Below are 26,501 nucleotides of genomic sequence, written 5' to 3'. Positions count from 1 at the left end.
GCAACGCGAGCCAGCGAGCTTCCAGTGCTTTAATATATTAAAAGTTTCGTTGATTTGAAAGCACCGAGGTTGCTCCGGTGAAGCTGCACCGGCATCGGCCGTCGCCTTGGAAACGCGCTTGTTCCGGTTCCGGTGGGCGGCTGTTTGCCCGTTGCCAGGGTGACCGAGGAAAGGAAGTTTTATTTTGGTGGCTTAGCCTTCGTGGCGGCTGCTAAAGGCTGATCTTTAAATAAAAGACCCATCCACATTACCGGAGAAGATACAAGCGATGGCGTCTCCGTGTCGGCGAGGAGGGTGCTGCAGGGAGATAAAGGGCCCAATGCCATGCACTGTGGGTGTGGTGAGTATCAGCTTCGAGGTTATGGAGATAAATTAAATTATTGCAGCGAGAGACATTGAGGTAAATAAAAATGGAAAACATGACAACAAAATAAGTTTGTGGTTGAGCATAACCGCCCGGAGAGCAGATGTTTCCGTGCATTTGTTGGATCTTGTTCCAAATTCGCTGCTGAAGTCGCGGGTATTTGGCTATATTTCACAAATAATTCATTGATAGTTCTGCCTTGTCATGAATACATTATATGGCTGCAAGTTTATTCAAGGTGTCATAAAGTTAGGTAACCCGAGGGAGGCAGAATGTGGTCTTCCGTCCATTTCTCCCAACAGATGGTGTCTGACCCGCTGAGTTGCTCCAGCATTGGGTCTTTTGCTCCAGACTCCAGCATCTGGAGTCTTCAGTTCAACTTATCAATGCCAACCAAGGTCCTGAAGCAAGTCCAGTTTGCCTGCATTTGGCCTATATACATCCAAACCTCTCCTCTTCACAAACCTGTTCAGGTGCCTTTGAAATGGTGTTATCCCAGCCACTTCCACCATTTCAACTACCTGGACAAAGAACTGATCCTGGGAGGACCACCAGCTACCCGTTTCCAGCAGGAAAACGACCTATTTATTTTAACTTTCTGCCCCATACATCATAAACACCCTCCAATTCATAGTTACCCCAATTCTGCAAGCTTTTGTGCATCATTCTTTTATGTGGCACATTTATCAAATGGCTTCTGGAAATCCAGGTAGATTATATGTACGGGCACCCCATTATTGACTCTATCTTCAAAGAGCTTAAGGAAATCTATAAAATATTATTTTCCTTCCATAAAACCATGTCAACTTAGTTTTATTGTAATAACTTTCTTGCTTGACCAGTTACAGTATAAACACAGCTGTAATTTCTACATGGTGAAACCAAAATGTATAAAAATGGCCTTTATTAAAATCTGACAATGTTTACATTAACCACATGTGATTTTTTTCTATGACAAATCTCAAATTGTGGAGTACAGAGGCAAATAAATAAATGATGGGTCTTTGTCCCAAACATTATGGAGGGCACTGTATTCCTTCATTCATTTATACTCCAGCATTGTCCCAACACTAGATGTTGAGATAAGAGTCCTATACTTTTACATTTTTTGATTCCCTCCCTTTGTAACTGCATCACAAACACGCAATATAAACTTCAATATCTTCCTGTTGCTGATGAAAAGTTGCAGCCTTACAACCCTTGCAGCAGCTGAGACCCGGGTTCGATCCTAACTTCGGGTGCTGCCTGTATGGAGTTTGTACGTTTTCCTCATGACCGCGTGAGTTTTCTCCAAGATCTTCGGTTTCCTCCCATACTCAAGACGTACCGGTTTGTAACATACAGGTTAATTAGCTTGGTATAGTGTCAAAATTGTCCCTGTTTCCACACTGTATCTCTAAACTAAACTAATAACTAAATGTAATAGCGGACACCAAAATGTGTTGTCAAAAAGATCAGTTTCAGGGAGTTTGTTGAAGTTGGAAAGGGATAGAGAGGTTTATGGAAGCAGTTCCAAAACTGAAAAAGCTGATATTACAACCACTTTGTGGAAATATTACATTTATGAAGGATTTAAAATAAGAAGTGGAGAGATGTAAATATCTTGATGGATTATAAGTTAAAAGTATATTGTACAGATAGGAATTTTACATCCATCAGCATTTTAGAAATGTGTTATGGACTCTTTTTGCCACCTGCTTTCATCTGATGCCATATTTTCTGTTATAAGGCCACATTACACTTTCTACCACCAGATGGTGCTTTACAAAGTGAGACTTACATCCACAAGTTTTGGCAAAACCTTTAGTAAGCAAAGGTATTGTCTTAGACCATAAGACATAGGACCCGAATTAGTCCATTCAGTCCATTGAGTCTACTCCGTCATTCTATCATGGCTGATGTATTTTTCCCACTCAACCCCATTCTCCTGCCTTCTCCCCGTAACCATTGACGCCCTTCCTAATCAAGAACTTAATAATCTCTCCCTTAAAAATACCCAATGTCTTGGCTTCAACTGCCGTCTGTGGCAACAAATTCAACAGATTCCTCACGCTCTGGCTGAAGAAATTCCTCCTTGTCTGCATTTTGAAGGTACATCCTTTCATTCTGAGGCTGTGCCCTCTGGTCCTAAAGTTTCCCATTACTGGAAACATCTTTCTATGTACATTCTATCTAGGCTTTACATTATCCAGTAGGTTTCAATGAGATCTTCCTCATCCTTCTAAACTCCAGTGAGTACAGGCCCAGAGCATTCAACCACTCTGGACAATTTGGATGAGGGGATTGAAGGCTTTGTGGCAAAGTATGCCGATGATACGAAAATAGGTGGAGGAATAGACAATAGACAATAGGTGCAGGAGTAGACCATTCAGCCCTTCGAGCCAGCACCGCCAATCAATACGATCATGGCTGATCACTCTCAATCAGTACCCCGTTCCTGCCTTCTCCCCATACCCCCTCACTCCGCTATCCTTAAGAGCTCTATCCAGCTCGTTGAAAGCATCTATGAAATCATCCAACGAACTGGCCTCCACTGCCTTCTGAGGCAGAGAATTCCACACCTTCACCACTCTCTGACTGAAAAAGTTCTTCCTCATCTCCGTTCTAAATGGCCTACCCCTTATTCTTAAACTGTGGCCCCTTGTTCTGGACTCCCCCAACATTGGGAACATGTATCCTGCCTCTAATGTGTCCAATCCCCTAATTATCTTATATGTTTCAATAAGATCCCCCCTCATCCTTCTAAATTCCAGTGTATACAAGCCTAATTGCTCCAGCCTTTCAACATACGACAGTCCCGCCATTCCGGGAATTAACCTAGTGAACCTACGCTGCACGCCCTCAATAGCAAGAATATCCTTCCTCAAATTTGGAGACCAAAACTGCACACAGTACTCCAGGTGGGGTCTCACCAGGGCCCGGTACAACTGTAGAAGGACCTCTTTGCTCCTATACTCAACTCCTCTTGTTACGAAGGCCAACATTCCATTGGCTTTCTTCACTGCCTGCTGTACCTGCATGCTTCCTTTCAGTGACTGATGCACTAGGACACCCAGATCTCGTTGAACATCCCCTCTTCCTAACTTGACACCATTCAGATAATAATCTGCCTTTCTATTCTTACTTCCAAAGTGAATAACCTCACACTTATCTACATTAAACTGCATCTGCCATGTATCCGCCCACTCACACAACCTGTCCGTCACCCTGCAGCCTTATTGCATCTTCCTCACAATTCACACTACCCCCCACCTTAGTATCATCTGCAAATTTGCTAATGGTACCTTTAATCCCTTCATCTAAGTCATTAATGTATATTGTAAATAGCTGGGGTCCCAGCACCGAACCTTGCGGTACCCCACTGGTCACTGCCTGCCATTCCGAAAGGGACCCATTTATCCCCACTCTTTGCTTTCTGTCTGTCAACCAATTTTCTATCCATGTCAGTACCCCACCCCCAATACCATGTGCTCTAATTTTGCCCACTAATCTCCTATGTGGGACCTTGTCGAAGGCTTTCTGAAAGTCGAGGTACACCACATCCACCGACTCTCCCCTGTCAATTTTCCTAGTTACATCCTCAAAAAATTCCAGTAGATTTGTCAAGCATGATTTCCCCTTCGTAAATCCATGCTGACTCGGAATGATCCTGTTACTGCTATCCAAATGCTCAGCAATTTCGTCTTTTATAATTGACTCCAGCATCTTCCCCACCACTGATGTCAGACTAACTGATCTATAATTACCCGTTTTCTCTCTCCCTCCTTTCTTAAAAAGTGGGATAACATTTGCTATCCTCCAATCCACAGGAACTGATCCTGAATCTATAGAACATTGAAAAATGATCTCCAATGCTTCCACTATTTCTAGAGCCACCTCCTTAAGCACCCTGGGATGCAGACCATCAGGCCCTGGGGATTTATCAGCCTTCAGTCCCATCAGTCTACCCAAAACCATTTCGTGCCTAATGTGGATTTCCTTCAGTTCCTCCATCACCCTAGGTTCTCCGGCCCCTAGAACATTTGGGAGATTGTGTGTATCTTCCTCAGTGAAGACCGATCCAAAGTAACGGTTTAACTCGTCTGCCATTTCTTTGTTCCCCATAATAAATTCCCCTGCTTCTGTCTTCAAGGGACCCACATTTGCCTTGACTATTTTTTTCCTCTTCACATACCTAAAAAAACTTTTGCTATCCTCCTTTATATTATTGGCTAGTTTACCCTCGTACCTCATCTTTTCTCCTCGTATTGCCTTTTTAGTTAACTTTTGTTGCTCTTTAAAAGAGTCCCAATCCTCTGTCTTCCCACTCTTCTTTGCTATGTTATACTTCCTCTCCTTAATTTTTATGCTGTCCTTGATTTCCCTCGTCAGCCACAGGTGTCTCTTACTCCCCTTAGAGTCTTTCCGCCTCTTTGGGATAAATTGATCCTGCAACCTCTGCATTATTCCCAGGAATACCTGCCATTGCTGTTCTACCGTCTTCCCTGCTAGGGCCTCCTTCCAGTCAATTTTGGCCAGCTCCTACCTCATGCCTCTGTAATCCCCTTTGCTATACTGTAATACCGACACTTCCGATTTTCCCTTCTGCCTTTCCATTTGCAGAGTAAAACTTATCATGTTGTGATCACTGCTTCCTAATGGCTCTTTTACCTCTAGTCCCCTTATCAGATCAGGATCATTACACAACACTAAATCCAGAATTGCCTTCTCCCTGGTAGGCTCCAGTACAAGCTGTTCTAAGAATCCATCTCGAAGGCACTCTACAAACTCTCTTTCCTGGGGTCCATTTCCAACCTGATTTTCCCAGTCTACCTGCATGTTGAAATCTCCCATAACCACCGTAGCATTACATTTGTGACACGCCAATTTTATCTCCTGATTCAACTTGCATTTTATCTCCTGATTCAACTTGCAGGTAGTGCTCAGAAAGCAGGGACTCTGCAGAAGGACTTGGACAGGTTGGGAGAGTGGGCACAGAAGTGGCAGATGGAATATAGTGAGGCAAAGTGTGAAGTCATGCATTTTGGAAGTAGGAATAAAGGCGTAGACTATTTTCTAAATGGGGTGAGAATCCAGAAATCTGAGGTGCAAAGGGACTTGTGAGTGCTGGCACAGGATTCATAAAAAGTTAATCTGCAAATTAAATTGGTAGTAAAGAAAGCCAACTCAATGGTAGCATTTATTTCAAGAGGGCTTACACAAAAACAGGGATGTAATGTTGAGGCTCTATTTCTGATTTCTTTAGTCAGAGGATCGTGAATCTGTGGAATTCTTTGGAGGCCAAGTCAGTGGATATTTTTAAGGCAGAGATAGATAGAATCTTGATTAGCACGGGTGTCAGAGGTTGTGGGGAGAAGGCAGGGGAATGGGGTTAGGAGGGAGAGATAGATCAGCCATGATTGAATGACGGAGTAGACTTGATGGTCTGAATGGCATAATTCTATTCCTATTCCTTATGACCTTATGACTCCTCATATATTAATCCAATCATCACCGAGATCATTCTCGTAAACCTCCTCTGGATCCTCTCCAAAGCCAACACATCTTTCCTCAGATATGGGGCCAAAACCTGCTCACAATATTCTAAATGTAGCCTCACCAGCACCCGATAAAGCCTCAGCATTACATCCTTGATTTTATATTCAATATATTCCATATTGTACTTTGGGAGAATTAGAAAGAGTAGTGCGTATTCTTCACTTCATTGGGACTGTCAGTCACTTACTTTCAGTCCACTTCTATGGATGCTACATTGACTGATGAGGCAAATCCCTCACCGATGGGCAGGAGGTGCCCTATGAGATGGACAGATAAGTAGTTTTGAGGTGGTTATCCTTCTTCCATTTAATCTGGGCTTCTTTGTGCTCTCAACATAGAATTTTTGATTCTTAGTGTCATTTGGAATGCTCCTCTCCACTTGGAATGGTCATGGGTGTTTCCCAGTCATCAGTGGGAATGTTGCATTGTTTTAAGGAGACAGTGAGTACAAATGTGAATCTTTTTCTCCATTTACCTGATAATCTCCTCCCACGATTAAACTTGGACTAGAGAATCTTTTTTGGTAGTCTGGTACTGGGCAAAGTGCTCTATCCATTGGAGCCAACTGGTAGTCCAGTGACCGATGAGTTTATGATCACAAACCTATGGACAGAATTTGCACACAATATCTGTGGAATATTGTCTTTTCTTTTCCTTTTTTTTGCTTTTCTCTTATTGTTTTAGAGTGACAAAATTTGTTCAAGTGTATGGATTCCACAAACAGGTGTTGCCCGCAGAGTCTATTTCATTGGTTGAACATCCTAACTTTGTGTCAATCCTAAATTTCTTCAGAATTTCTTTGAAGGTATATTACATGTTGATGACAGAACTGGGGAAAGTCAACTTGTTTAAGGAAGTGTTCAACTTATTTGCATACATCGGCTCACAAATACAGAATAGAATAAGAGTGTTTTATTGTCATATGTCCCAAAATGTGAAAATAAAATTCTTACACTAAAATACTAAAATAAATAAAAAATATGGACTAAATACTGATAATATTGTTTTCTTATGGGGCACGGCCATTTCTTGCAATGATCCTTCCTTTTAATATTGAGCTGCTTTCAAAGGCACCACGGTCTTTCCAAGGTCGTTTCCAAGGTCTTTTGGTGTTTTCCAAACAAAACCCAGATTTCACTGATTTGAGTCCAAAGGTCATGAATGTTGAAATAATCTTACACTGCTCATATAATCTTATGTCAAATATCTTTGCCAATATTTGCTTAACTTTTGATGCTGTGCCAAACTTTATAAACGAATAGTAGAATGCATTGATTATTATTTCCTTGGTGCTGTGAGATGAACTAAATGTGCTGTGTACATGTCTGTGATTTCCTGATTAAGAGTGTTTGGAAGTGCTATTTTGGACTTCGATGGATTTGATTCCTTCACTCGGTCTCCCCATTCTTCACTTATGACAAAACTTTATTCTAATATCTGTAAATCTCAAACTCCTTTAAAAATACTATCAAGCACTCATTTATAACATTTCATTCCACACATCTCCATCAACTTCCCTCAGATTTAGCCACTTGCCCACACACAATTTACAGAATTTACTAACTTGTACATATTTGGGAAGTGAAGGAAAACTGGAGCTTTTGGAGATTGTACAAAATGTATTTGAAGGTTATTTATGGTCTTCACAATGATCTTGAAATAGAAAGTTAACCAGCAAGTGTAAAAATGCATTCCTTTGAAAACATTCCCATCCCTTTGGCCCTTACAAATTGGCAATCATACAAAACTCCACTTCCTCCTAGATATGTGCATAACTTATCTGGATCTTCTTATCGAAATTCCTTCACTCAGGTTTTTACCCATATCATCAAAATGTTCTTGCAGATTTTATGCCTCTTTCCCTTCCCCCACCCCATCCTACTTCTCCTTTGCATTTATGGTCCTTGACAAAGGATATTAGGGCACATTATGGGTAGGGCCATTGCGGTCTACTGCCTAGACCCTACTCACCATTGAACATTTGATGGCTAATTCCTAAATAAGCTTAGCAAAGCAGCCCTTTCTTTCTGTTTATATGAGAACTGGACATTTCTGTCAACCATCTCTCTCTTTCCTTTTTCTTTCTGCTGGGAATGAGCCAGTGGTACATACCCAGACTTTACAAAATTAGCAACACATTAAGCTTAATTGCGCCCTAGCGGCTAATTAATTCTACTGCATCTGTCTTTAAACAGTAACACATCCAAAACACAGTTGCCAACTCACCTTTACTCACCAGATTCTACTTCCCCATCACTGTTCTTCATCTTTACTCACTTTTTTCCCAATCTCCAGTTGCCTGCCATTTGGCCTTTCTTCTAGAAATCCCTTCACAACTCACACCTCGCTGTTTGTTTTATCTGATCTTGGCCCCATTACTAAACCTCATGCTATCTCTACCCTTCAACCCAGCATTGTTGATGCCTTTTCTGTCGGCTCTGCAGTTTCTTCTCCAACCTTTCTGCCTCTGCAGCTATCATGACTCTCCTTCGCCCCAAACTCTTTGTCCTCCTAATTTTTTGAGTGATAATGTCACATAGAATGCTTTGTATGATGTTGTATGGTTAAAAACTTTGTATTAATGATGTTGCCGTTTTGCTATAAAGGGGAAAAGAGTTAGTGTCTCAGATTTCAGACAGGTCAAGTTAAAACAAAACATTCAGATATATTGTTAGCCAGATCACAGAGAGGGAATACTACTGAACTATTGAATGATTCTACTCAACTTTCTAATTCCTTGGATCCTTTTTAATTGCGGGAAGATGTAGCAATTAACTGTATGATGAAAATTAAAACAAAACTATGTTTATATTTGCTAGGTGGCAAAACAATATACAGGGGCAAAATCTCAAACCAAAATGCTAAAAGAGACTGAGCGTGATTTACAGTGTGACATATATAAACAATTTGTAGAAGACTTTGAAGCATGCAAACGCAGGAATATTTCTGTCGTGGAAGAAGAACGTAAAGATATGCTGACCAAAATTAAAAACAGGCTCAAAAATGCAATGGTATTTTATGTAGAGCACATCGAAGAAAGAAGAGAAAGGTAAATCAATAATGTTCCTGAAATTTAAAGTTAAAATGAAATCTTGAAAAATCCACCACAACTTTTATTTACTCACCAGAGACTGCAGATGCTGGAATGTGGAGCAACAAATGATCTGTTGGATGATGATGGCGAGGCAGGGTTACGACCCAAAACATTGACAATTTATTTCTATCCACAGATGCTGCTTAACCCACTGAGATCCTCCAGCAGATGGTTTGTTGCTTCACAACTTTTTTTTAAATTTGAAAATTGGGTAATGACGATTTAATCATTTTTTGTTATGTATGAGTTATATGAATTATGGATTCATGTGACATTTTAAAGAAGCACATTATAGCAAAAGGAATATATTTTCCCAAGTTGTAAACCTGGACATGTGGTTATTTTTATTCATTTTAGTTTTAGTCGAGATAAATCCATCTACTCTTATCATTTGTACTTGCAAGGATAAATGTACCAGAAAGGACAGGTTTGAATATAATAATAAAAGCAAAAGTGCCCTGTAGTATAAAATCCAGTGTAAATGTCATCCCACTACTTTTTGTGGACTTCACTTCTAGAAAATCACATTTTCTGAAAAGCTCCCAGCATCTTGATACAACCATTGTCTATCCACTTTGCAGTCTACTTTATGCAAAAAGTTGCTGCACAGATCACAAATTTGATACTGGTATCCTTGCAGGTGAGTGCAGATGCTGGAATTTTGAGCAAAACAGAAAGTGCTGGAAGGACTCAGTGGATCAGGCAGCATTTAGGAGGGAATGGATTGGCTGTGGCGGCTCCCAAGGGTCGGGCCATACCACTACCGACCCCTCGGCACAGGAATGGACCAGTCCAGGGGGGCGGTCCTGTACTAGGTATATAAGGACAAGGTTTTGGGCGCGAAGCTATTCCAGCAAACTTGACCAGCCTGATAACTGAGAAATAAACCGAACGCCCCAAAATACCCGGCTCCTCGCCTTTATTTCGGGCCTCTCTCGATGTGCCACATTGGTGACCTCGACAGTCCATTCATAGTAGGATGGACACACGATCGAAATCCGACCGTCCGTCCGACCGGCCCACGATAAGTATAAAGCCCTTAAGGAGCTGCTGCTCCAAACCTACGGGCTAACCCGAATGGAGCGGGCCGAAAGGCTCCTCCACATGCCAGGCCTCGGTGACCGGCGCCCATCTAGCCTCCTGAAGGAGATGGTCGCGTTGCTCGACGGGCACAGACCGTGCCTAATGTTCGAGTACACTTACCTGCATCTGCTGCCGGCAGACATTCGCCTGCAGCTCACAGACGCCTCCTTTGATGACACCCGGGCCCTCGGCAGGCGTGCGGACGCGCTGTTGGCGGCGCGCCGTGATGACGTCAGCGCGCTAAACGTCACTCGATCAGCGCCCGATTTTCTCCGGTCGGGCAGGGGAGCTGTGGAAGGAGTGACAGCTACGCCCCGGAGGCTTGCGAGATCGCCCCCGGTGGCCATTGCGCGTCCTGCACCTGCACATGCACCTGCAGTCCCACACCAGCAGGCTCCAGCCAGCACCAGCAGGAGGCACTGGTGTTATTACCACCAGCGCTGGGGTGCTGCAGCCCGACAATGCCGCCAGCCATGCAAGTTCCCGGGAAACGCCGGGGCCGGCTGCCAATAGTCCCCGCGGCGGCCGGCCAGATTCACCTCCTCTTCGCCTGGGATCGGCGCTCCGGGGGCCGCTTCCTCGTGGATACCGGGGCGGAGCTGAGCGTCCTGCCCCCTTCGTTGCTGGACATTCGTTCTGGGAAGCGAGGGCCCATCCTTACCGCTGCAAACGGGAGCCACATTCGGACTTATGGCGTCCGCACGGTCCACATCATTTTTGGCGCCAGTCATTTCACTTGGCAGTTTACCATCGCCGACGTCTCCCAGCCGTTGCTCGGGGCGGACTTTCTGCGGGCTCATTCTCTCCTGGTGGACGTCAGGCAGCAGCGCTTGGTCCACGCCGCCACGATGGAGCCCATTGCGCTGCGGCTGAATGAGCCCGTTGTACGCCCGCTGTCGTCCGTGGACTCCCATTTCGCTCGGGTTCTGGCGGAATTCCCGGATATTATGGCCCCGCAATTCCGGTCGTCAACCCCCAAGCACAGGGTGGTCCATTATATAATAACTACCGGCGCACCCCTCCATGCACGAGCACGCCGACTGCCGCCTGAGAAGCTACGCCTGGCACGGCAGGAGTTCCGCACGATGGAGTCCTTGGGGATCGTCCGCCCTTCCAACAGCCCATGGGCATCCCCACCTCACATGGTCCCCAAGGCAAACCGGGGCTGGAGATCTTGCGGGGATTATCGGCGGCTGAACGTCGCTACCGCCGAGGACCGATACCCCGTGCCCAACATCCAGGACTTCAACGCCCATTTGGCCGGGGCCACGATATTCTCGAAGGTGGATCTGGTGCGAGGCTACAACCAGATCCCGGTCCACCCGGAGGATGTGCCCAAGACGGCAATCATCACGCCGTTCGGACTGTACGAGTTCATACGGATGCCGTTCGGCCTCAAGAACGCCGCGCAGGCATTCCAACGGTTAATGGATGGCGTGTGTCGCGGGCTGGATTTCCTGTTCGTCTACCTCGACGACATCTTGGTAGCCAGCCGCTCGCGGCAGGAGCACTGTGCCCACCTCCGGCAGCTCTTTCAGTGGCTCAGCGAGCACGGGTTGGCTATCAACCTCGCCAAGTGCCGCTTTGGCGTGGCCACAATTGACTTTCTCGGCCACCATGTATCTTCGCAAGGCGCGGTTCCCCTGCCGGACAAAGTCGACGCCATCCGCCGGTTTCCCCGTCCGTCCTCGGTGCGCGGTCTGCAGGAGTTCGTCGGCATGGCGGCGTTTTATCACCGGTTCCTGCCATCCGCGGCCCACATCATGCGGCCGCTATACGAGCTGCTGGCGGGGAAGCGTAAAAACGTTGTGTGGACCAACGAGGCGGTAACAGCTTTCGACGGCGCGAAGGAGGCCCTGGCTCGGGCTGTGCTGCTGGTTCACCCACGGGAGGATGCCCCGACAGCCCTTACCGTGGACGCCTCAGAGTTGGCGATTGGTGCCGTACTGGAGCAACTGACGGACGGGGGTTGGTGCCCCCTGGCCTTCTTCGGCCAGCACCTCAACAACGCCCAGAGGAAGTACAGCGCATTTGACCGCGAGCTCCTAGCTCTGTACCTGGCCGTGCGCCACTTCCGCTATTTCCTGGAGGGCCGCCCGTTCACCGCATACACGGACCACAAGCCGCTCACGTTCGCCCTGGCAAAGGTCTCCGACCCGTTGTCCGCCCGACAGCAGCGCCAGTTGGCGTACATCTCTGAGTTCACCACCTCCATCCGCTTCATCGAGGGGAAGGAAAACCGGGTGGCCGATGCGTTGTCTCGCCCCGCCATCAATGCCGTTTTAGAAGTGGCGCCCGGCATTGATTATTCTGCCCTGGCGGAGGCCCAGCTAACGGACGGGGAGATGCCCGCCTACCGGACTGCCATATCTGGCCTCCGCCTTGAGGATGTCCCCCTCGGCCCCGGAGGAGCGACGATACTGTGCGATGTGTCGGCAGGTCAGCCGCGCCCCATTGTGGGCCCTCTCCCGCCATCCCGGGGCATCACACACCTCCTCACGGTGGTGGACCGCTTCACACGGTGGCCGGAGGCCATACCGCTGGCCGACACAGCCACAGCTACATGCGCTCGTGCGTTGGCTGCGCACTGGATCGCTCGCTTTGGGGTGCCGGTGGTCATCTCATCGGACCGGGGGCCACAGTTCACCTCTGAGCTGTGGTCGGCCACGGCCCACCTGTTGGGCGTGTGGCTGCATCACACCACGGCCTATCACCCGCAGGCAAACGGCCTGGTGGAGAGGTTCCACCGGCAGCTGAAGACAGCGCTGAAGGCGCGACTCTCCGGCCCCGACTGGATGGACGAGCTACCATGGGTCTTGCTGGGCATCCGGACTGCGCCCAAGGAGGACCTGGCTTCGTCATCAGCGGAGCTCGTATACGGGTCCCCGCTCACGGTGCCCGGGGAGTTCGTACCCTCATTGCCGGGGCGAGAGGAACCACCCTCATCCACCCTACAGCGCCTTCGAGAGCGAGTTGGCAAACTCGCACCGGTGCCGACGTCCCGCCATGGGACATTCCGCCCTTACGTGCCATCGACCCTCCGGGACTGCGCCTTTGTGTTCCTGCGCCGTGACGCCCACCGGACGCCACTCCAGAGGCCGTATGAGGGCCCATACCTGGTGCTGGAGCACGGACAGACAACCTTTGTCTTGGACATGGGGGGCCGGCCGGAGGCCGTTTCAATTGACCGCCTAAAGCTGGCCCACTTAGACATCGGGTTGCCCAGCCTCGGCCACGAGGTCGCCCACCTTTGCGGGTCCCACCACCTGTCCCTCCAACTGTCCCTCCAACTGTGCCTCCAACTGTGCCTCCGCCGGCCCCTCTGTCGACCAATTTCCATACGCGGTCCGGTCGGGTTGTGCGACCACCGGTGCGGTTCGTGCCTCCGGTTCTGGGGGGGGGTCCTGTGGCGGCTCCCAAGGGTCGGGCCATACCACTACCGACCCCTCGGCACAGGAATGGACCAGTCCAGCGGGGCGGTCCTGTACTAGGTATATAAGGACAAGGTTTTGGGCGCGAAGCTATTCCAGCAAACTTGACCAGCCTGATAACTGAGAAATAACGCCCCAAAATACCCGGCTCCTCGCCTTTATTTCGGGCCTCTCTCGACGCGCCACAAGGCAATGTTTCAGGTCACGATTCTTCAGATTCCTAACAGGCAATCTGTGCCTGTCAGAAGAGTAATTCAGTACTATAAGCCTTCACTAATAGAGTAGAGAAGGAGGACCATCTGAAAGTCTGGTAATGTGAGTAGGGAGTGGGTAGTGTGACAAAGTGTGAGTAACCAGCAGGAGTGCGGGGGTCAGTCTGACATTTGGGAGAAATTGGTACAGTAGCAGAAATGGAGAGATCGGGCCAAGGCAACACTGTAGGTTGAATGTGGCTTCAGCTAATGTATATTTTGTCAGGTACATGGATAGGAAAGGATTAGAAGGGTATGGGCCAGGTGCAAACAAATGTAATCTGTATGAATGGGGCATCTTGGTTGACATGGATGACTTCAAACTCCATTAATAGTTTGTGAAATCTCCAATATATGTTTGTGAAATCTCTCTTCCATTTACCTGTAATGAAAAGTATTTGCCTTTAAACGAAATTTTGTTTCAATCATTTGAGGCTACGTGAACTTCTGGAAGCTGAAGAGAAAGAATATATGAACCAACTTAATCTTTTGGGAGAAACACGTTTGGAGAAACAAGCAAAAATGAGGCAACAAGTGAAAGATCTTAAGATACGAAGGGAACGGGATCAACAACGATTAATTGCAGAAAAGCTTGATCAACAATTCCGGTAACATTTTGAAATGGGATGGAAAATATAATATTACTTTTCAACGCATGAAGCACTCAAAAAACTTGTGCATAATGGAATTAAATGGAGACAAGGACAAGTGAGAACACAGAATATAAATGAGCTAATATTTGGGAATTATTAACGTAGGCTTACACTCAAACTGAGTATATTGGATAAAGTGAGCTCAGCCCATATTTTATGTTGTAGGTTTTTATGTGTGCTAAAATGTTTTATGTCATTCGTCTAGTTAGTTGGCTGCTGAATTGTAAAATGGGGTATTTCCCTTAAACCAGAAACAGTTGTAAAAATGTTTCATAGTTGCTCTCTGATTTTTCCTAGCCTTTGCTTCTCTTAACTTTCCTCTCTTGTTCTGCTAAATTATACTTAGAAACATAGAAACATAGAAAATAGGTGCAGGAGGAGGCCAGTCGGCCCTTTGAGCCAGCACCGCCATTCTTTGTGATCATGGCTGATCATCCACAATCAGTAACCCGTACCTGCCTTCTCCCCATATCCCTTGATTCCACTAGCCCCTAGAGCTCTATCTAACTCGCCTTTAAATTCATCCAGTGATTTGGCCTCCACTGCCTTCTGTGGCAGAGAATTCCACAAATTCACAACTCTCTGGGTGAAAAAGTTCCTTCTCGCCTCAGTTTTAAATGGCCTCCTCTTTATTCTAAGACTGTGGCCCCTGGTTCTGGACTTCCCCAACATTGGGAACATTTTTCTTGCATCTAGCTTGTCCAGTCCTTTTATAATTTTATATGTCTCTATAAGATCCCCTCTCATCCTTCTAAACTCCAACGAATACAAGCCCAGTCTTTTCAATCTTTCCTCATATGACAGTTCCGCCATCCCAGGGATCAATCTCGTGAACCTACGCTGCACTGCCTCAATTACAAGGATGTCCTTCCTCAAATTAGGAGACCAAAACTGTACACAATATTCCAGATGTGGTCTTACCAGGGCCCTATACAATTGCAGAAGAACCTCTTTACTCCTATACTGAAATCCTCTCATTATGAAGGCCAACATGCCATTAGGTTTCTTCACTGCCTGCTGTACCTGCACGCCAACTTTCAGTGACTGGTGTACAAGGACACCCAGGTCTCGCTGCACTCCCCCCTTACCTAACCTGACACCATTGAGATAATAATCTGCCTCCTTGTTTTTGCTGCCAAAGTGGATAACCTCACATTTATCTACATTATACTGCATCTGCCATGCATCTGCCCACTCACTCAACCTGTCCAGGTCACCCTGCAACCTCCAAACATCTTCTTCGCAGTTCACACTGCCACCCAGCTTTGTGTCATCTGCAAACTTGCTAGTGTTACTTCTAATTCCTTCATCCAAATCACGAATATATATGGTAAATAGTTGCGTCCCCAACACCGAGCCTTGCGGCACTCCACTCGCCACTGCCTGCCATTCTGAAAAGGACCCGTTTACTCCTACTCTTTGCTTCCTGTCTGCCAACCAATTCTCTATCCATGTCAACACTCTACCCCCAATACTATGTGCTCTAATTTTGCTCACCAATCTCCCGTGTGGGACCTTATCAAAGGCTTTCTGAAAGTCTAGGTACACTACATCCACTGGCTCCCCTTCATCCATTTTACTTGTCACATCCTCAAAATATTTATATTTTTAAATTTCAAGTCTGCATCCTTTAATCAATGCTTTCTGATTTTACTCACCATTTCTACAATATTCAGGTTTGTGTTTCATATATAGTAACTTTTTACCCTTTTTCTACTTTTGAAATTTAATTACATTATGCTCATTAAATTGCATCAGTGCAGAATTCCAGGCATTCTATCTGTGACTGATATATTTTAGGGAACAGTGCGAGGAGCTGCAAATAAAACTATCTCATCAACGAGTGCAAGAGCTGCCCAAGGACTGGAAGGCACAAATAAAATTCAAGAAGAGGCTTCAGAATCAGCAGAAGGAAGAGGACTATGTCTTTGATGAACTCTGGGAGAAGGACCGAATTGCAAAAGAGGAGAGGGCAGAAAAAGAAATGAGAGAGCAACATGAAAAACGGCAAGACATTCTGACTGGTCAATTGGAGCAAATCGCAGAAGCTGATGCTAAACGCATGAATCAAAAGCAATGGAAAAAGCAAGAGGGAGAATTGCTGGTAAGAAAGTAAATTGACAGTTCAAAGCTGCAGGTATCTTTAATTATTTTTAGTGTTATCAGTTCAGTGCCCCGAGGCCCATCCTATTTATTTTTGTTTTTAATTCTCCATGTTAATACTTTCCTCCTGCAGCTCTCACGATAATGGCTTGGAAATTTAGTTTGAGCCATTTTCCATCATACTTAGAGGTTTTATCATTACCTACTTCCCTATCACCATTGATAAGATTCTTACCCATACCATATCTTTGTTCAAGGAAGCTGCAATAGAGTTTGCATTTTGCACCAAATGTTTCCAACATCAGGCACAAATCAGGATTGCAAAATACATTTTGTCTTTGCCTGGATCCACTGCAAAAGCACTGAAGAGGCCCAATTTAATTTACAACAATGCAGGCAATTTGATGACGATGCTCACCTATATGTACATTTATTGGTAGCATCACTGATACAAATTACTATGTACCATGTGCAAAAAAAAGGTGATACCAAGATTCAAAAAGGTTTGTCTACAAAATCTAGAGAATTCATAGTACCCTGAAGGACAAGGGCAGCAGTCACAAATAATTTCTACATGCAATGCAAACGTCAAATCAAAAATCAAAAATACAGCAGATGCTGGAAAACTGAAAGAAAAGTAAAAGATGCCAGAAACGCTCAACAGATCAGACAATGTTTGTCAAACAAAGACAGATTCAACCTTTCATGTTAAAGACATGAAAAAAACTCAATATTAAGGTTATTTGCGATTGAGTTTTTAATGCCGACTAGTCCGCGTTATCCAGAATTCATCAATAAATAGGAATATAGAGGAGTTCTGATGTTACCTTCTCTTTGTTTCGTATTAGTTCAGTGTCGATTTGAGCACAAATCACGAATAAAAGTACCAATCAAATCAACATGTTAAACACATTTTACACATCCATTCAATACCAAAGCCAGAGGCAAGATTGACCAACTTTCTTCCAGCTAATGCCTGGCTTTCATGCACCAGGCTGCTGGAAGAGGCATGAATTGCAGATGGGTGTGAAGGACCACCTCGCAAACCTCTGCGATGAACCCATTTCAGTTTGCAGTATCTCACTTGATTTAAGTAGTGAAAGGGGCACACTATAATTCACCCTGCAGCAAACCCATCTGTAAATTTTCTGCTCGCCCAACATCCACATGAAGACAACAGAGGTTATGTTCCATCCCTGGAAGAGATATGTCAATAGTACGGAAGCATAATTATGGTAGCCGAGTCTCTCTTCCGAGAAGTAGACAGAGTACCAATGTCAGTTGTAATAGAAATGCACATCCATATTTAGTCATTTGGCCAGGGCACATCTCATCCATGTTCATATATTGTTAAAATTGGAGTGTTTATGATTTAAGAGAACGTTTAAGAAGCAATTAGACAGGTTTATGGATAGGACAGGTTTGGATGGATATGGGGCGAACGCAGGCAGATAGGACTGGTGGAGATGGGACACGTTAGTTGCTGTGGGCATTTGTCCGAAAAGCCTGTTTCCGCGCTGTAAGACTCTATGACGCTATTCCAAGTTCCTCAGAACTTCATCTGACAAAATCTACAACTTCTCGATTCCAACCCACACCCTATGGTACTGACTGAAATAAGGGTCAATTTATTGAAGTGTCTGAAATGTCCCTGAAGATAATATCTATTGCCTGGAGTTAGAGTTCATTCCATAAATTAGTTTAAGCAAAGATAACAGTGATTTCTTAAACTGACTCCTTTGAGATTCATTAAAGAGTCACCCATCTGTGATTTTGGCTTTAAGAGTCCCCATGGTCTGCAGGACCTCTACAACTTGTACAGATTGCAACCCTGGCATTACACTATTGTGAATGTTCCTTTTGTCCTATCTAAAATGTACATGGATAACAAAACACAGCCTCATGCAATCATATGGGCACCCCTACTACATTGCTTCATTACACAACAGTGCTCTTTTTAGATGGTATAGTCTGGAGTTGGGAGCTTCACTTCTGAGTTATGATTTAAATATTATGCACAGGTGTACAGCCAAGCCTTGAGTTACAGTTGGATTAGATTGCATTGGGATAAAACATTCATCTTGTGTGTAAGCAAATTTAAGGGGGAGGGATCAATAAAAGGAGAAGTGTCAGAAAATGGGATACATTTTTGAAATTCCCTGGGTTGGTGTGTATTATTCTTTTATGCTTTTTCTAAAGTTTTCTATATCTGGAATAAAGGTAAACCCTAGATTGCAAAACCTCTCAAGCTAATATTGTATGTTGTCACAGAAAGAAAAACAACGTCTTTCAAAGTTGGAAGATCAGTTGCATGCGAGGGAGAAATTTCAGAAACAGAAGGAACTCCGTGGCACTTTGGACATTTCAATGGCATTGAAGGCAAAGCGAGTTGCGAAAGAGCAGGAGTTGGAGCAGGCACTTGATTTCAAGTTAAGGGATGAAGCACTGAAGGAAGTTGCTGATGATGTCCAGGCACAGATGCAGAAGAAGGTAACTCAGTCTATTCATTTGTACTCATCGTGCATAATTAAATGTTTCTTCTACTGTTATGGATTATATCCTCAACAGAGGAAAGGTGCTTTATAAACAATTAATTATTTATTTTCATGTGGGTTTTTATGCAATCATCTGAAGCAACCAATTTGTGCCCTGTGAAGTTCCACGGACAGCAATGAGCTCAGAGACCACTTCATTGTTTTTTTTAATTTTGCTGTTGGCTGTGAGAGAAGTATTTGATAAGAAACCCAAATGTCCACCTAAACCAAAGAATTGGACTTTTGTTTAGCATTTCATCTGAAGCTTCCCAGTAATATATGCAGGTATGTAGGTTAATTGGCTGGGTAAATGTAAATATTGTCCCTAGTGGGTGTAGGATAGTGTTAATGTACGGGGATCGCTGGGCGGCACGGACTTGGTGGGCCGAAAAGGCCTATTTCCGGCTGTATATATATGATATGATGATAATATACTGATATATCTTTAATTACAGATATATTGAGAAAATTAGTAATGCAGGTGAAGACCATAAGCCCATCAAGTGTTCTCTGTCATTCAATGTGTTTCTGTGCTTTTTAGCACAGTGACCAAATCTTATGACTCCTTGTGTTCAAAAGCTATTAATTTTGCGGACCATTTGAGGTACATAAAATTGAGAGGTATAGATAGTGAGATGCTGTTCATCTTAGTAAAGGTGCTATGAATAAACTTTACAACTGATTTCTGAGGTAGAGAATTAGGTTTACATTTATTATTGTCAGTTTGACGGCTTAACAGTGTAAATATTTATTTTGTACGCTATCTAATCAGAACAGACAATACTATACATAAATACAATCAAGGCAAACTCAAATACAAAGACTCGGCGGACAAGATGGACTCCTTTTCACATATTGCTTTGGCATGAATGAGTTAGGATCGAGAAAAAGTAGTTATGTACCAGCAAATGTCACTAGGGCCTGCATTTGGATTCATAGGAAGCTGTGACATTACATGTTGGGAATTTAGATCAAATACAATCTTCACAAAAAACAACATTGATGAAGAATAATTAGAAAGAGCAAATTACAGCGGCATTAAACTAGCTCTGTCATTTTACAATTAATTTTAAACTGCGGAGAGCCATTTGTTAAAGTTATAAGACTCCTCCCCATGCATTGTGTACAGAACCCTGAAAATCTTAATTAAGTGATCTTTACTGTTCCATAAATTTTAAATTCGATATATTCAAGTGCTAAAATTCTACAATCCTCCAAATAAGGACATATGGAGGCGGAAGTAGGAGCAGGTCAATAATCAGTATTTAAAGTCATCCGAAAGCAAAATACTGCAGATGTTGCAAATCTAAAATAAAACAGAAGATGATGAAGATAGACTCAGCAGGTTGGGCAGCTTTTGGAGAGTGGAACTAATTAAATGCTTCAGGTCAAAATTAGTGTTGCAGTGGGTGGAAAAATCAAGGATCTTCCCTACCCATATTTCTATCATATATTTAACCAATATAAATTCACACCCTTTTGTAGTTTATGTTAGCTATTAAAGAAATAAAGGGACATTGTCTTGATACAGAGGTATCTAGTCAGCCCAAATCTTCAATGGTGGAGAAGACAGAAGGGAATAAGCTAATTTTAATCTTAAAATCATCAGTATCTGTAATTATTTCATTTTACTTAGATGGATCGAAGGAGAGAACAACAGCTGTACCGAAATTACTTGGCCCAGAGGGCAGACAATGAAAAGCTCCAGGAAGAAGAAACAAATCGGCTGATTGAGGCAGACATGGAGAAAACAATTGCCAAACGCAATGAACAGAATCGCTTAAAGAAAGAGGCTCACGATTCCCTCATGAATGAAGTGATGGAAACACGCAAGCTTCAGGTTCAAGAGAAATGTAAGAAACTTGTTTAGGCTCACAGAGACAGAGTTACACAGCATGGAAACAAACCCTTAGGTTTACCTCATCCATGCTGCCCAAGATGCTTACCTGATCTAGTCCCTTTTACCTGCATCTGGCCAAACTCCTTTCATCCTTCAATATTCATGTATGTGTTAAAACATCCATCAAAATTGTACATTATAAAGGTAAATTTTAAAGGTAAGCTAAAGGTATAAAAGGAAAATATAAAGGCAAATAGGTACATTGCAATTGTACCCACATATCCAGCTTCCTCTGTCAGCTCATTCCGTTGTCCATTCCTTCAGTATGCAATCACAGACAAGTTAAGGAACTTGACATTTAAAACAGAAATGCATGGAAATATACTTTTGCAGAAGGTAGTAAATCTCTGAAATGGTGGGACGTCTGGTCCGTGTGATGAACTGGGATGCATCTGCAACTGCAATTTCTTGTGGTCTTCGGCAGAGCAGTTCCCAAACCAAGCAGTGATGGAATCCAACATCATGCTTTCTGTAGTGCACCTGTGGAAGTTTGTAAGAGTCTTTGGAGACATGCCAAATTCCTCAGTCTCCTAAGGAAGTAGAGGCTTTGATGTGCCTTCTTGGCTGTTACATCAAATGAGGACTGGAAAAACGCATATGTGACTTCACTGTTTAAGAAGGGAGCAAGGCAAAAGAAGGGAAATTATTGGCTAGTTCGTCTGACTTCCGTGGTGGGTACATTTTTAGATTCCATTATTAAGAATGTGGTTTTGGTGTACTTGGAAGCACATGATAAAATAGGCCAAGGTCAGCATGGTTTTGTTAAGGGGAGATCTTGTCTAACATATCTATTGGATTTTTTGAGGAGGTAACAAGTAGGATAAACAAAGGAGAGTTGATGGATGTTGTTTACATAGATTTTCAGAAGGCCTTTGATAACGTGCCACACGTGAGGCTGCTAAACAAGATAGAAGATCATGATATGAGAGGCAAGCTACTAGCATGGATAAAAAAATTGGCTAACTGGCAGAAGGCAAAGAGTGGGAATAAAGGGGGGCTTTTCTGGTTGGGTGCCGGTGACTAGTGGTGTTCTGCAGGGGTCGATGTTGGCTCCACTACTTTTCACATTATATGTTAATGAGCTGGATGAGGTCAAGTTTGTGGGCGATATGAAGATATGGGAACAGAGGAGGAGTTGAAGGGTGTGTACGTCATCCTCTTGGATTGGGATCAATACACCAGTTATTGTCTCCAAACCAGCAAGAATCTTAAATTCCACCCACCTTATAGATCTTCCCTGGCCTGGGGGATGTTATGTTCTCAGCCTCTTTCTGTTCTGTTAAGAACATCCTTTTTCAAGATAAAGAGGTTCACAATAAACATTTGATTTCTATTTCCAGTGGAGAAAAATACAAAGTCCCCACAACAACTGGCAGCCGAGCGAGCGAAAATGGATAAATTTGTTGAAGATCAAAAACAAGTGGAAGATGAGACACTGGCCAGGTAAATCTGTGATTTGCTTTAACTTTCGCATGGTTCCCACTGTGATTTGCTTTAACATCTCCAGAATGATTCAATTACATTATAGTGAATGGGTTGAACTTCACTCAGGCTGAACCCAAAACCTGTCACCCTTTCAACTTTGCGTTGATCTAAAATCTGCTTCCCCATAAAACGACGAATCCATTTCTTTAACTTTTATCTGACCTCATGGGGTGAGAAATGGCAGATGGTTTAATCCTGGTATATGTGAGGTGATACAGTTTGAGCGTATGAAAGATGCTTAGGACATACCCATGAATGGTAATTTCCCAGCAAGTATTGAGAAACAGAAGGACATTGGTGTGCAATTCAAAATTTCTTGAAGATGTCAATGCAACTCGCTAACATAGTTAAGAAGACACATGGAATACTGACCTTCATTAGTCAGAGCAATGAATACAAGAGCTGGGATGTTATGATACAATTTTCAAACATTGGTCTGACCTCAGATGGACTACTCTGTGCAATTTGATGTCAGCACACTATAAGAAGAATGTGATAGCGCGAGAGAAGATGCAGAGGAGATACACCAGAATTTTCTCTGAACTAACCCCAGAACTCAATTCAACTGAATTATTAGCGTTCTTAAATGTCTGATAGTTAAGGAGATGAATATCCTTGTAAGAACACAAGATCTTTCAATTATCACGGCAAGTTCTTTTTCTCAGACTTGGCGAAGTGTGAAGTAGTGCATTATGTGAATTTAAACCAGGGCAAGACTTGCACAGTAAATAAATGGGCACTGGGGAGTGTTGTAAAATAGAGAAACCTGGGGTACAAGAAACCTGGGGTACAAGTATACACTTCCCTGAAAGAGGCATTACTGTAGTCATGATGGTGAGGAAGGTGTATGGCATGATTATCTCCATCAAATGGGGCATTGAGTACAAGTCCTGGAATATCATGTTACAGCTCTAGAAAGCGGTAGAGAGAACTCATCTCGAATATAGTGTGCAGTTCTGGTCACATACTTTTGGATGGATGTAATTAAGCTAGTGAGAGTGCAGAAAAAATTCACAACGATTTTGTTGGCCATTCTTTTGAGAGTAATCTAAAGGGCAGCACAGTGGTGCAGCGGTCGAGTTGCTGCCTTACATTGTTAGAACCCCGGGATCAATCCTGACTATGGGTGCTGTCTATATGTCCTGTGTACGTTCTTCCTGGAACCCCATGGATCTTCTCCAGGTGCTCCAATTTCTTCCCGTATTCTAAAGACATGCCGGTTTGTAGGTTATTTGGCTTCTATAAATTGTGCGTAGGATTGTCTGGGTGATTGCTGGTCAGCGTGGACTCGGTGGTCCAAAGGGCCTGTTTCCATGCTATATCTCTAAACTAAACTAAATTGCAGGTACCTGGCCCAATCTGGTGCATTACTTCAGTAGACCCTTTTGCAAATGATAGAAAAGAGATTTGTGAATTGAAAAGAATTCCGGTAATGAGACTTATTGTCAAATGTGTTGTAAAATGTCACAATTTTTATATAATCATTTGGCACCGTCTGTTGAACATTTAGATACATTGCATTCCCATCTCTTTCACTAAGCAAGATGCAGCTGTTTAAAAACCTCTGCCATTCTCCTTATTTTGCAGCTTGTTTTACCTGCTTCATCTCAACTGTTGGATCATGCCTCACAACTGTGCACACCTTCTCTTCCAACTCCAGTTTACTGGTTACTCCAGTATATATGACATACCTTTCTCTTCAATTCCATAATTCACTTCCAAAACAATTCTAGAGCAAACCTCCACTTTTTACATGTCTATTACAAGAAAGGCGAGGATTATTCTTCACTGAGACATATATTAATTGAGTCTGTCATTTTGCACAAGCCAACCCCTTTGCCATTTAAAAAAAAATCAAACAAATCTTCAGTTCTTCCTCTCAAATACAAATATAGCACTCCAGAAATATAATCAATTATATACATGTATCATTGCAACCGGATTATGCTTTTGTACCTCAACTCTCCCATGCAATGTAGACAAACACACTATTTGATTTAATAATTGTTACTGTACCTGCATTTTAACTTTGTACATCGTGTTCAAGAACCACCCCAAATCATCTTGAATACTGACATTAATTTTGCCAATACTTTTTCTTTACTAATACTAATTACTCTCCTTGGACCTCAGATCCTCCACTGTTCTGTGTTCTTGTTTAACGTCACTGTAATCTCCGTATTATAATTTCTTAATCTTCCTCTATTTGACACACACATAGTTTCACTAATCTCTTTCTCTTGCAACTTTAAAAACTCTTATAAATCTTTTCCCCCCATATTTCTCCCCAGGTTTCTCTCATTCTATTTTTCTCCGTTTTGTCAATAAAGTGCAAGTGTGCCTCCTCTCCCAAACGACTATCATAAAATAACAAAAACTAGTTTCTCTGCCTAGACCTTCAGCTAGCAAAGACAATAACCAGTATATAACATTCCTACCCTTAGTTTGCCAGACGACTGATATTACTAGCTATTACTAATGTTCATGGAGCAATGATGCTGCCATTTGAAAGCTTAACAAATAAGTCAAGTCAAGTTTATTTGTCACATACACATACACGATGTGCAGTGAAATGAAAGTGGCAATGCCTGCGGATTGTGCACAAAAAAGAATTACAGTTACAGCATATAAATAAAGTTAATAAGTTACTATAGTGTAGACAAAAATTTAGTCTCTGGAGTTATAAAAGTTGACAGTCCTGATGGCCTGAGGGAAGAAACTCCGTCTCATCCTCCGTTTTTACAGCGTGACAGCGGAGGCGTTTGCCTGATCGTAGCATCTGGAACAGTCCGTTACTGGGGTGGCAGGGGTCCCTCATGATCTTGCTTGCTCTGGATCTGCACCTCCTGATGTATAGGTCCTGCAGGGGGACGAGTGTAGTTCCCATGGTGCTAAAAGTAATGTATGTACATCCTATGAATTTCATTGTTTTTGATCACAGGGAGAAGCATAAAAAGAAACAGTTTCAGCAGGACCTCCTGGGTCAGATCAATTACCAAAAACAGCAACGTGAGCGAGAGAAAATGGAAAAACAGCGAGAAGATGAGGCAGGAATATTGCAAGAGGAAGCTTACCTGAAGAAACTTCAGGAAGCCCTTTCTAAACCCGAGGATGATGCTGACAAAATCCATCCATGGAGGAGGGAAAATTGCCCCATTTCCAAAGAAGTGTGTTAGAATTATTACGGTAGCATGATGGATGAATGCTACCGTTATTTGATTTATTAGGATATTTGAGTGTTTTTTAATGCTGAGTAGAAGATCTTAAAAGTTTGCATAATGTATGATGCAGCGAAGAATATGTTCTATATATGTTCTATACCTTTACGAGTGTTGTAATTTCAGGCAATTAAAGTTTTGAACCAGAAAATGGTCATTCTTTTATTCATTTTGTTTCCTTTCACACTGCATAGATATTGGTCAAACTTACTAATATTTTCCGTGCTACTATAAGAGAAGCACGTGATTGCACCATCCTCTTCCATCCTCCATGGCTCACAAAGCACCATTCTCATTTGATTAACGTTCAACCTGTTCAAATGCAAGAAGGAAACTCCCTTCCTTCCTGGCCTGCACAATCACCTCAAAGTGCAACAACATTCCTTTGCCTGCCACACTGAGTTACTCCAGCATTTTGTGTCTATCTTTGGTGTAAACCAGCACCTGCAGTTCCTTAGTGGGACAGGCAGAATCTCTGGAGAGAAGGAATGGGTGACGTTTTGGGTCGCGACCCTTCTTCAGACTCAAAGGAATGGGTGACTTTTCCGGTCAAGACCCTTCTTCAGGTCTCGATCTGAAAAATTACCCATTCCTTCTCTCCAGAGATGCTGCCTGTCCCTCTGAGTTACTCCAGCTTTTTGTGTCTATTTTCAGTTTAAACCAGCATCTGCAGTTCCTTCTTACACACCTGCAGTTCCTTTCTACGTGTTCCTTCTTTTGCTTTTTTTCCCTTTCTTACTGGGTGCTGAATTTCGCATCTTCAATAGTATTCTTGACATCAGCTTTCTTTTTGGGGTTAGCTAATCTGATTAGTTCCCTTACCACACCACTTTCACCCATTCTTCCT

At 43.5% G+C, this 26,501-nt stretch overlaps 1 protein-coding gene across 1 annotated transcript; it reads left to right on the top strand.

Annotated features, from left to right (window-relative positions):
- The first annotated feature begins 158 nt into the window (after positions 1-158).
- Positions 159-25,794, top strand: cfap53 (cilia and flagella associated protein 53). The gene is made up of 8 exons (XM_078420430.1): positions 159-340; positions 8,722-8,951; positions 14,196-14,369; positions 16,215-16,518; positions 18,789-19,007; positions 20,688-20,904; positions 22,292-22,394; positions 25,378-25,794. Exons 1-8 carry the CDS (start codon positions 269-271, stop codon positions 25,610-25,612), a joined length of 1,554 nt encoding a protein of 517 aa, XP_078276556.1. The 5' UTR covers positions 159-268; the 3' UTR covers positions 25,613-25,794.
- The last annotated feature ends 707 nt before the right edge of the window (positions 25,795-26,501 follow it).

This window comes from Rhinoraja longicauda, chromosome 1 (assembly GCF_053455715.1).
Source record: "Rhinoraja longicauda isolate Sanriku21f chromosome 1, sRhiLon1.1, whole genome shotgun sequence".
Classification (NCBI taxonomy): Eukaryota; Metazoa; Chordata; class Chondrichthyes; order Rajiformes; family Arhynchobatidae; genus Rhinoraja; species Rhinoraja longicauda.
Note: the sequence above shows the minus strand (reverse complement) of the source record. Positions and strands in the feature narration are given on the sequence as shown.

Bases quoted from the DNA above. Each gene is read 5' to 3' on its own strand.
- cfap53 (XM_078420430.1), top strand. From the start codon at position 269: ATGGCGTCTCCGTGTCGGCGAGGAGGGTGCTGCAGGGAGATAAAGGGC. The intron at 341-8,721 runs GTGAGTATCAGC...TATATTTGCTAG, and splicing joins TGCCATGCACTGTGGGTGTG to GTGGCAAAACAATATACAGG. The intron at 20,905-22,291 runs GTAAGAAACTTG...TTCTATTTCCAG, and splicing joins GCTTCAGGTTCAAGAGAAAT to TGGAGAAAAATACAAAGTCC.